The 12428-nt window shown below is 47.4% G+C and overlaps 1 protein-coding gene across 1 annotated transcript in view; it reads right to left on the reverse strand.

The window, feature by feature from the left end:
- CFAP43 (cilia and flagella associated protein 43) overlaps positions 1 to 12428 on the reverse strand; it is a 101696-nt gene that overhangs the window by 53207 nt on the left and 36061 nt on the right. The window contains exons 15-17 of the mRNA XM_069763978.1: positions 12226 to 12381; positions 5442 to 5572; positions 4793 to 4946 (exon numbers count right to left, since the gene is read on the reverse strand). Coding sequence (XP_069620079.1) covers positions 4793 to 4946; positions 5442 to 5572; positions 12226 to 12381 — 441 coding nt within the window. The remainder of the gene's footprint in view (positions 1 to 4792; positions 4947 to 5441; positions 5573 to 12225; positions 12382 to 12428) is intronic.

Raw genomic sequence — 12428 nt, forward strand, 5'->3', positions numbered from 1 at the left:
TGCCCCCCCCATCCTGTGCGTGATAAGTAAGTGCCCCACGTCCTGTGTGTGATAAGTGCCGCCCGTCCTGTGTGTGATAAGTAAGTGCCCCCCGTCCTGTGTGTGATAAGTAAGTGCCCCCCGTCCTGTGTGTGATAAGTAAGTGCCCCCCGTCCTGTGTGTGATAAGTAAGTGCCCCCCGTCCTGTGTGTGATAAGTAAGTTCCCCCCCGTCCTGTGCATGATAAGTAAGTGCCCCCCGTCCTGTGTGTGATAAGTAAGTGCCCCCCGTCCTGTGTGTGATAAGTAAGTTCCCCCCCCCCGTCCTGTGCATGATAAGTGCCTCCCGTCCTGTGTGTGATAAGTAAGTGCCCCCCCGTCCTGTGTGTGATAAGTAAGTGCCCCCCGTCCTGTGTGTGATAAGTTCCCCCCCCGTCCTGTGCATGATAAGTAAGTGCCACCCGTCCTGTGTGTGATAAGTGCCCCCCCCCCGTCCTGTGTGTGATAAGTAAGTGCCCCCCGTCCTGTGTGTGATAAGTTCCCCCCCCCCCGTCCTGTGCATGATAAGTAAGTGCCTCCCGTCCTGTGTGTGATAAGTGCCCCCCCCGTCCTGTGTGTGATAAGTAAGTGCCCCCCGTCCTGTGTGTGATAAGTTCCCCCCCCCGTCCTGTGCATGATAAGTGCCTCCCGTCCTGTGTGTGATAAGTTCCCCCCCCCGTCCTGTGCATGATAAGTGCCTCCCGTCCTGTGTGTGATAAGTTCCCCCCCGTCCTGTGCATGATAAGTGCCTCCCGTCCTGTGTGTGATAAGTAAGTGCCCCCCCGTCCTGTGTGTGATAAGTAAGTGCCCCCCGTCCTGTGTGTGAGATAAGTTCCCCCCCCCCCGTCCTGTGCATGATAAGTAAGTGCCTCCCGTCCTGTGTGTGATAAGTTCCCCCCCCATCCTGTGCATGATAAGTAAGTGCCTCCCGTCCTGTGTGTGATAAGTAAGTGCCCCCCATCCTGTGTGTGATAAGTTCCCCCCCCCGTCCTGTGCATGATAAGTAAGTGCCTCCCGTCCTGTGTGTGATAAGTGCCCCCCCCGTCCTGTGTGTGATAAGTATGTGCCCCCCCCGTCCTGTGCGTGATAAGTAAGTGCCCCCCATCCTGTGTGTGATAAGTTCCCCCCCCCCGTCCTGTGCATGATAAGTAAGTGCCTCCCGTCCTGTGTGTGATAAGTGCCCCCCCCGTCCTGTGTGTGATAAGTAAGTGCCCCCACCCCCGTCCTGTGTGTGATAAGTAAGTGCCCCCCGTCCTGTGTGTGATAAGTTCCCCCCCCGTCCTGTGCATGATAAGTAAGTGCCTCCCGTCCTGTGTGTGATAAGTAAGTGCCCCCCCCCGTCCTGTGTGTGATAAGTAAGTGCCCCCCGTCCTGTGTGTGATAAGTTCCCCCCCCCCGTCCTGTGCATGATAAGTAAGTGCCTCCCGTCCTGTGTGTGATAAGTAAGTGCCCCCCCCCGTCCTGTGTGTGATAAGTAAGTGCCCCCCGTCCTGTGTGTGATAAGTTCCCCCCCCGTCCTGTGCATGATAAGTAAGTGCCTCCCGTCCTGTGTGTGATAAGTAAGTGCCCCCCCCCCCCGTCCTGTGTGTGATAAGTAAGTGCCCCCCGTCCTGTGTGTGATAAGTTCCCCCCCCCCCGTCCTGTGCATGATAAGTAAGTGCCTCCCGTCCTGTGTGTGATAAGTATGTGCCCCCCCCGTCCTGTGTGTGATAAGTAAGTGCCCCCCATCCTGTGTGTGATAAGTTCCCCACCCCCGTCCTGTGCATGATAAGTAAGTGCCTCCCGTCCTGTGTGTGATAAGTGCCCCCCCCGTCCTGTGTGTGATAAGTAAGTGCCCCCACCCCCGTCCTGTGTGTGATAAGTAAGTGCCCCCCGTCCTGTGTGTGATAAGTAAGTGCCCCCCGTCCTGTGTGTGATAAGTCCCCCCCCCGTCCTGTGCATGATAAGTAAGTGCCTCCCGTCCTGTGTGTGATAAGTGCCCCCCCCGTCCTGTGTGTGATAAGTAAGTGCCCCCACCCCCGTCCTGTGTGTGATAAGTAAGTGCCCCCCGTCCTGTGTGTGATAAGTAAGTGCCCCCCGTCCTGTGTGTGATAAGTTCCCCCCCGTCCTGTGCATGATAAGTAAGTGCCCCCCGTCCTGTGTGTGATAAGTTCCCCCCCCGTCCTGTGCATGGTAAGTAAGTGCCTCCCGTCCTGTGTGTGATAAGTAAGTGCCCCCCCCGTCCTGTGTGTGATAAGTAAGTTCCCCCCGTCCTGTGTGTGATAAGTTCCCCCCCCCGTCCTGTGCATGATAAGTAAGTGCCTCCCGTCCTGTGTGTGATAAGTAAGTGCCCCCCCCCCCCCCGTCCTGTGTGTGATAAGTAAGTGCTGCTGTAAAGCTGGCAGCGCTGTTCAAGCACCATGTATTTCCTTCAGGAAATACCCATCTAGTATGGTGGACGCGGCCGGATACTGCAATCCGCCTCAAAAGTGAGAGGCGCTAACGTTCTTTGTTGGCTCAGTGACTGCACACAGCTTGGTCTAGTGATTTGCTTTCAGAGAAATGTATTCTGTATTTCATGTGCTGGTCCTCTTCATTACAGGAGTTCTTGCTAGCTGTTAGGAGACTGACTCCCAATAATATTTCTAACAGTAGCAGGCAGAATTGTGAATGCGGAAAAACCAAAAGAAACTTCATGGGGCAATAAACTAAAAAGGAAATAATGGATAGAATCAATATCAGTTTACATGCGAGACACCGCATTACAAAGATGAAAAATAACATACAAGGCACAATAAAAAGGAGAGGCAGGAAAACATCAGAAGCCTGATATTATAAATGCAAAGGGCTGGGTCAGAAGAAGATTATATATATATATATATATATATATATATATATAGTGCACATAAAGTGACAAATACAAAGATGAAGAGAGGAATATACAAGGATGTGTACCTGGGTGTCACCACTCCTGAGGAAGCACGTGTGAAACGCGCGTTGGAGTGAAGGCGGTGTGGACACATCTCCAGTATGAACTTGGGTCAGTAGTTCTTACCTATGTACATTCAGGTACTACATACTATTTACCTTTAACACCCAGGTACATTTCCTTGTATATTTTATTTTATTGTGTCTTGTATTGTGTCTTTTTTTTATCTTTGTCATATGGTGTCTCATGAAATAAACTGATATCGATGTTATCCATTATGTCATTTTTACTATATTGTACTAAATAGTTTCTTTTGGTTTATCTACAGTTGTGCGTCTATTTGGGCTGCGCTTAATTGCACTCATTATTTATTGGACTTGTGGGTTATAAATTTCCCATCATAGGTTTAAAAAGAATTGTGAATCCAGCTCTGGATTATGATAAGTGCTATATCTCTGGATCAAACAGATAATATATTCACAAACATTGTGAAATTCCTATAAATGTTGATTCTGTAAGTTAACTAAATGATGCTGAAACGTGAACGTACATCACAAGTTCTCACTGTGGATATTACATGTAAGGGGGCTTGTGCACAACTCAGTGCTCTTGGAATAAGTATGTATTGCTCTCTAGCTGGCATGCGGCTGCTTCCTGCCCCGACACTCACATTTGGCCGAATAGCTAGTTAAAATGGCCAAAAACTCACAAGATTGAGGTGAAAAGCTAACTAACGTGTATTGTGAGTTCTCCACCTGTACCCAAGTAGCAGGTAGGGCAGATGGGGACCAAGCATATTTAGTTTCAACATATCTGATCATTAGTTCCTATGCAATATAAGCTACTAACATAATGTTTAAGGGAGACTTGAGAGAAATAGCCGCTGACCAGCAGCGGTCTCAAGCATGTGACCAACTTAAGCTCTACTTGATCTTGATTGATGCAGAAGCCTCTGTGTGTCTCCTTAAGGTACCTTCACACTAAGCGAGGTCGCTAGCGAGATCGCTGCTGAGTCACAAGTTTTGTGACGCAACAGCAACCTCAGTAGCGATCTCGCTATGTGTGACACGTAGCAGCGACCAGGCCCCTGCTGTGAGATCGCTGGTCGTGTCGGAATGGCCTGGACGTTTTTTTGATCGTTGAGGTCCCGCTGGGTAGCACACATCGCTGTGTTTGACACCTTACCAACGACCTCGTTGACGACTCAGACACCGACACATAGGCGTGCATTTGCGTTGCCTTTTCCGCACCCCTCCGCTCCGATTGGTGGTCGCTACTGCGTTCTGATTGGCGGTCATGCCTTCAACAGAAGGCGACATAGTAGCGCTTCCATCCCAGGTGTCAGAAGAACCGTTGAAGAATAGATAAATCGAAGAGGAGTCGCAGGCCGGAGAACTCTACAACGATCTGCAAACCACCACGCGGTCAGGAACAAGGGCTATTGTGTCGCCGCCACCAATCAGAACGCAGTAGCGACCACCAATCGGAACTGAATGGGCGCGGAAAAGGCAACGCAAATGCACGCCTGTGTGACTACAACGTCACACAGGACGTCCCTCATCGAGGTCTGAATCGTCATAATAGCTGCCATGTGACAGGGTCACAACGACCAACGACATCGTTGTACAGGTCGCTACAGGTCGCTGCATCGCTGCTGCGTCGTTGGGAAGATCTCACTGTTTGACATCTCACCAGCGACCACATAGCGACGCAGCAATGATCCCTGACAGGTCGTATCGTTGTCGGGATCGCTTTAGGGTCGCTAAGTGTGACGGGGCCTTTACGGAAGAGTTAATTGCTCTATCTTAAAGGAGTGGGGTACTTCATTTTTTTCAAGGAAACATATTTAGCTGGTTAACAAATGTACCTCTTTGTCTTTCGCACGTGACATATTTGAATCAGGACTCCACAGTGGCATTTTCCGTAAAGCTTCATCTTCCATACAAATAATATCTCGAAGTGAGATGCTCAGAGTCCGACCATATTCAATGGCTTCTTTCACAACATTGTTTCCAGTATTTCTGCAAACACAGCAGAACAGTGTGCACAATGGCATGGTACGGTAACACACACTCGATAGTTAAAAGGTGTAATTGTAAAAGGGTATACACATTTCTACAAAGAGTTTGAAGGGGTTGTTAGGTCATCAATATCAGATTAGTGGGGGGTGCGACACCCAAAACTCCCACCAATATGCTGTTCCCAGTGTCAGAAGTGGCTGGATGCAATCAGTTGTAGAGCTACACAGCATTGTCACATACATAGTGTGCGCAGCTGGGCAATGCACATTCGCCCCTATCCGATTGTCTACAGGACACTGCCGAGGCCAACAAACAGTTGACAGCTGTGGTGTTCTGCTCCACAAATGGTACTATCCAGCTGATATTAGGACAGCTGATCGGTGGGGTGCCGGATGTTGGTATTGATACCTATCCTACCTAAGGGTAATGGACAATCACTTTTCATCAGTTAATTTCAACAGCATTCAAAGGAGTCATTTACTGTTTTCGACTCACCTCCATGTCAGACAAACAACAGTACTATCGCCCACCCCCGTTGTAATGAGTGTATGTCCATCTAAAGAAAATCCCATTGAGCCAATGCCTCCTGTGAGGTACGAATGACAACAAACCCGAGCAAAGGTTTCCTGGAAAACAGAATAAATATTGTGGAGAAGTGGAAATCACAATAAGGAAAAGCAATCAGGAAATATTATGCTTAGAGAACTTTATATGCCTTTTGCATTGATTGCATCTAAATTATGGTGACTGGACGTACACCTCTCCTTGTAGACAGTCATTGTACATTTGAATTTCAGAAACCTTGAAAAGTACAATTCGGGTACAGTGGCATCTCCGTTACCATCCAGTATCCTACAGTCCCTACAATCTGGCCTTAAGACGTAAATGGTAAAGTGCACCAGTCATTTCAGCAAAATATGGAATGAATGCATAGACTTGTCCTGGTGCTTCTGATTATGTCCTGTCTGGTGTTCGAGCCCATACCACTGTTACATTCATACAGAGACCCTAGGTTTCTGCACAGATCTCAGTAGTCCATTGTTTTTCAGAAGGAAGTTGCTTAGCCTGAACAATCTTCCAAGAATTTATAAGCTGCAACATCCACCATTACTGCTGTGACTAATGAGAAGCCGGCCTAAATAGAAAGCCCTCCTTTCTGTCCACTTGTATGGGCTGTGATATGGGAGAGCTGGACATGTAGCAGCACAGTGAGAATTAGAGCGGTACAGATGGGAGAATCCATTAGAAGGCCTCTAGTCCTGCCAGATCAGTAATCTGTGATCCCTCGATGGTAGATCTGCATATCGTTACCACTCAGCATTCCAGGTTCTTCTTTTGATTAGCTACAATGTCACGCTGCAATGAGGATGTTGCACCAGTCGGGCTAATTAAAAAAAAGACCCGAGAATGCCGGGAGGCAAGGAGATTTGGAGGGCTCCCATCGGTTACAGATTGCTAGCCTGGCTGATGGACTATAGTCCTGCAAATTGATTCTCTGATCTCTATACAGATGAGATCGAGATGGCAACAGAAAGGTGATAGACAGAGATGAGATCGAGATGGTAGCAACCTAATGAGAGCCCGAGAAGAGACTAAGGGTACCGTCACACAGTGGTACTTTGGTCGCTAGGACGGCACGATCCGTGACGTTCCAGCGATATCCTTACGATCTCGCTGTGTCTGACACGCTACTGCGATCAGGGACCCCGCTGAGAATCGTACGTCGTAGCAGATCGTTTGAAACTTTCTTTCGTCGCTGGATCTCCCGCTGACATCGCTGAATCGGCGTGTGTGACGCCGATTCAGCGATGTCTTCACTGGTAACCAGGGTAAACATCGGGTTACTAAGCGCAGGGCCGCGCTTAGTAACCCGCTATTTACCCTGGTTACCAGTGTAAATGTAAAAAAAAATTCCCGGTGTCTGGTCATGTCCCTCGCCTTCAGCTTCCCGCACTGCCTGGTGAGCGCCGCTCTGCTTTCCGGCTGTCCGGCGCTCACTGTCAGTGCAGAGAAGCACAGCGCCGAGGGACGCGACAGGAATGTAAGTATGTAGTGTTTGTTTTTTTTACGTTTACGATGGTAACCAGGGTAAACATCGGGTTACTAAGCGCGGCCCTGCGCTTAGTAACCCGATGTTTACCCTGGTTACCAGGGGACTTCGGGATCGTTGGTCGCTGGAGAGCTGTCTGTGTGACAGCTCTCCAGCGACCAAACAGCGACGCTGCAGCGATCAACATCGTTGTCGTATCGCTGCAGCGTCGTTTTAGTGTGACGGTACCCTAAGGTGACAGCAGCACAGTGAATGCTAGGGGGGAGATCGAGGTAACAGACGCACAGTGAGCCCTAGAAAGGAGATGGAGGAGACCGCATCATAGTGAAAGCCAGAAAAGGGACTGAGGTTATAGCAGCACAGTGAGAGCCAGAGAGGGGATTGAGGTGACATCAGCACATTGACAGTTATGGAGAAGATTGACAAATGACAAAAGTACAGAGAGAGCCAGAAAGGAAACTGAGGTAACAGCAGCACATTGAGAGCCAGGGAGGAGATTGAGGTGACAGCAGCATTTAACCGGCACTTCCGGCCATCGGGCCGGAAATGAGCGCATCACCGACCCCCGTCACATGATCGGGGGTCAGCGAAGAGTCGGCATAGCAACCAGAGGTCTCCTTGAGACCTCTATGGTTGCTGATGCCAGCTTGCTGTGAGCGCCACCCTGTGGTCGGTGCTCATAGCAAGCCTGTAATTCAGCTACATAGGAGCAATCTGATGATCGCTGCTATGTAGCAGAGCCGGTCAGGCTATGGCAGCTTCTAGCCTCCCATGGAGGCTATTGAAGCATGTCAAAAGTAAAAAAAAAAAGTTTAAAAAAATGAAAAAAAAAATAAAAAAAATATAAAAGTTTAAATTTCGCCCTTTCGCCCCATTCAAAATAAAACTATTAAAATAAACCTACGCATATTTGGTATTGCAGAGTTCAGAATCGCCCGATCTATCAATTAAAAAAAGCATTAACCTGATCACTAAACAGCGTAGCAAGAAAAAAATTAGAAATGCCAGAATTACGATTTTTTGGTCACCGCGACATTGAATTAAAATGCAATAACGGGCGATCAAAAGAGCGTATCTGCACCAAAATGGTATAATTAAAAACGTCATCTCGGCACGCAAAAAATAAGCCCTCACCTGACCCCAGATCACGAAATATGTAGACGCTACAGTTATTGGAAAATTGCGCCATTTTTTTTTTTTTAGCAAAGTTTGGAATTTGTTTTTACCACTTAGATAAAACGTAACCTAGACATGTTTGGTATCTATGAACTCGTAATGACCTGGAGAATCTAAATCGAAGGTCAGTTTTAGCATTTAGTGAACCCAGCAAAAAAGCCAAACAAAAAACAAGTGGGATTGCACTTTTTTTGCAATTTTACCGCACTTGGAATTTTATTCCCCTTTTCTAGAACATGACACACTAAAACCAATGATGTTGTTCAAAAGTACAACTTGTCCCGCAAAAAATAAGCCCTCACATGGCCATATTGACGGAAAAATAAAAAAGTTATGGCTCTGGGAAGGAGGGGAGTGAAAAACGAGAACACAAAAACGGAAAAGGGCAAGGTCTTAAAGGGGTTAAGGAGGCAGCAGCACAGTGAATGAAGGAAGATTGAGCTGTGCAACCTGAATATTTAACCCCTTCCCGACCTATGACGCAGCGTATTTGTCATGAAAGTCGGTGCCAATCCAACCTGTGACGCAGTGTATGCGTCATGGTGGGATCGCGTTCTTGAGGGTCGGGTGAAAGGGTTTACTGAAATTTCACCAGACCCGCAGGAACAGGGGGACTTGTACTCTGCCCCCCCACCCGTGGCTACGATCGCTCTGGTGACCCTTTTTGTCACCCCCCAGATCTGATTGGAGCTAGCATCCATGTGACGCTAGCTCTCCAATCAGATGTGGATGAGGGGAGTAAAGTATGGCTGCGTCACTCTCCAGCTTCATCCAGTCCCTGAAAGCTGAAAAGCGACATGCCTCCATGCTGCCCTGCACCGACTGACTGCTATCACCGCCGCCGCTGCTGCTGCCGCCGCCACTATCAGGTGCTCCCCTCTGCTGACCTCCGCTCCCCCGCCGTCCGATTCCACCCCCTCGACCTCAGCTTCCTCCCCGGTGATCACGCCCTGCCCCCGCGCTGCTGCTGGCTCCGCCTCTATCTCCTGCATCTCCTCAGCCCGCTCCTGCCCCCCCATGCCTGACAGCCCCCTCCTGCCCCCGGTGACCACCCCCCTTGCCCCAGTGATCACCCCCCTGATCTCCCTCTGCCCCGGTGATCGCCCACCTGCCCCGGCGATCACCCCCCTGACCCGGCGATCACCTCCTGCCCCAGCGATCGCTCCCTGAACCGCTGATGGCCCCCTGATCACCCCCTGCCCCTCTGATCACCCCCTGCCCTGGCGATGGCCCCCCTGCCCCGTGTGCACAAACAGTGGTTTGTGACTACATATGAGGTATCGGTGTACTCAGCAGAAATTGCCCAACAAATTTTAGGATCCATTTTATCCTGTTGCCCATGTAAAAATTAATAAATTGAAAGAAATTTTTTGTAAAAAACGTGCTTTTTCATTATTACGGATCAATTTGTGAAGCACCTGGGGTTCAAAGTGCTCACTATGCATCTAGATAAGTTCTTTGGGGGGTCTAGTTTCCAAAATGGGGTCACTTGTGGGGGAGCTTCAATGTTTAGGCACACATGGACTCGCCAAACGCGGCATGGTGTGCGCTAACGATTGGAGCTAATTTTCCATTCAAAAAGTCAAATGGCGCTCCTTCCCTTTCGATCCCTGCCGTGCTCCCAAATAGTGGTTTATGACCACAAATGAGGCATCGGTGTACTCAGGAGAAATTGCCCAACAAATTTTAGGATGCATTTTATCCTGTTGCCCATGTGAAAAAGAAAAAATTGAGGTTTAAAAAACATATTTGTTGGAAAAATTGCAAAGTCCATTTTTTTCCTTTCACGTTGCTTTAGTTCCTGTGAAGCACCTGAAGGGTTAATAATCTTCTTGAATGTAGTTTTGAGCACCTTGAGGGGTGCAGTTTTTGGAATGATGTCACTTTTGAGTGTTTTCTGTCATATAGGCCCCTCAAAGGGACTTCAAATGTGATGTGGTCACTAAAAATATGGTTTGGTAAATTTTGCTGGAAAAATTAGAAATTGCTGATAAACTTTGAACCCTTATAACTTCCTAACAATTTTTTTTCCCCCAAAATTGTGCTGATGTAAAGTAGATATGTGGGAAATGTCATTTATTAACTGTTTTGTGTCACAAAACTCCCTGGTTTAACAGAATAAAAATTAAAATTTTAAAAATTGCGAAATTTTCTAAATTTTGCCAAATTTTTGTCTTTTTCACAAATAAACGCAAAAATTATCGACCGAAATTTACCACTAACATGAAGCACAATATGTCACAAAAAAACAGTCTCAGAATCGCTAGGATCCATTGAAGCGTTCCTGAGCTATTACCTCATAAAAGGACTCTGGTCAGAATTGCAAAAAATGGCCAGGTCATTAAGGGCAAAATAGGCTGGGTCAAGAAGGGGTTAAGGGTACTGTCCCCTATTTAATCCTGCTCAGTTACACTCCCCTTTGTGTATGAATGTCCTTCTGTATGGTATTAGACCCAGAGGCTGGTATATGTGATCTAATCCTTGACTCTGCCCTGTCCTTCAAACCGCACATGTAAGCTCTTTCTGCCTCCTGTCGCCTCCAGCTCAAAAATATCTCCAGAATCCGTCCTTTCCTTAACCATCAATCTACTAAAATGCTTGTACATGCCCTCATCATCTCCCGCCTTGACTACTGCAACATCCTCCTCTGTGGCCTCCCTGCTAACACCATTGCACCTCTCCAGTCCATCCTTAACTCTGCTGCCCGACTAATTCATCTCTCTCCTTGCTACTCCTCCGCAAATCTCTTCACTGGCTCCCATTCCCTCAGCGTATCCAGTTCAAATTACTAATACAGACCTATGCAAATTGTCTCTTCAGAGAGGAAGAGAACTAGAACTCTAGTGCCACCTATTGGAAGTAGCAATCCTAACAGTCAATGTCGACCCTTTACTGAGCCTTGTTACATGACTTAAGATAATAGCCAAACCAGAATCTCAATTTGCAGACACTCTCCACAAGGAGAAACTATACTTCTTGGATCCTAATACAGACCTACAAAGCCATCCATAACCTGTCTACTCCATATATCTCTGAACTAATCTCCCGATATCTTCCCTCACGTAATCTCCGGTCATCCCAAGACCTCCTTCTCTCCTTCACACTCATCCGCTCCTCACCCAACCGCCTCCAAGACTTCTCCCGAATATCCCCCATCCTCTGGAATTCTGTGCCCCAACACATCTGACTATCAACCACATTCGGATCCTTCAGACCGAACCTGAAAACCCATCTCTTCAGGAAAGCCTACAGCCTGCACTGACCCCGCTGCCTCCTCACCACTACTGGAGCTACCGCCTCACCAACACCGGAGCTCCTGCAACCCTCAACCTACTGTCTCCATCCCACCATCCTGTAGAATGTAAGCCCGCAAGGGCAGGGTCCTCGCCCCTCTGTATCAGTCTGTCATTGTTAAGCTTGCTTACCGTAAGTGATATCTGTAATTTGTATGTAACCTCTTCTCATGTACAGGACCATGGAATCAATGGTGCTATATAAATAAATAATAATAATACTGCTCTGTGTACAAGTAGCAGATGCAATGTCCTGCCCTCTCTTCATTTGATCTGTTTCTTTGCTCTAACCTACCAACAGAGATTGGACAGAGAGTTTACAGAGGAGGGAAACATCAAGTGCATTTTTACAGGGGTAAAACATTTTTTTTTTTTTTTTTTAAATAATGCTCTTTTTTTGCTTGTGGAATAATATTGATTAACTTTTCCATGAAAATATATACCGTACATGCATTTTTTTCCTCATCATGAGGGTGAGCCAAAATTACTTTTTCTGATGTAGTAGTTATTTAGGAGTCAGCAGGCGTTTCAGTCATATCTACCGCCAGGTTTGCAGGATCTATATGTGTTCGATTCGGTATTATGGCTAAATAATGTAACCAACATGATATCAATGTGTTCTCTTAACCTAGTTTAATAGCCTTCACTGATAACGATGTTGGATTATTTACCGGAATTCAGAGTCAGAAATGCGTGTTCCTATTATCTTTATTTCTGTAAGACAGTAGGAGTGCACAGATTGTACTGAACCCAGACTTACCAAATTCAGAGAATCCTTCAGATACAATGTGCCATCTCCTGCTGCTACTGCCAGCCACTTCTGATGAGGAGATGAGTGGAGACAGCCAGGCCCCAGCTGACTTCCACTAACTTTTTTTTCTGCAGGTAGAACTTTAACCATTTCACCAGAGGTTTCCTAATGAGAAACATACAGGTTATGCTTAATTCTAAAGTAATATAATG

The sequence above is a fragment of the Ranitomeya imitator genome, chromosome 4 (assembly GCF_032444005.1).
Source record: "Ranitomeya imitator isolate aRanImi1 chromosome 4, aRanImi1.pri, whole genome shotgun sequence".
Taxonomy (NCBI): domain Eukaryota; kingdom Metazoa; phylum Chordata; class Amphibia; order Anura; family Dendrobatidae; genus Ranitomeya; species Ranitomeya imitator.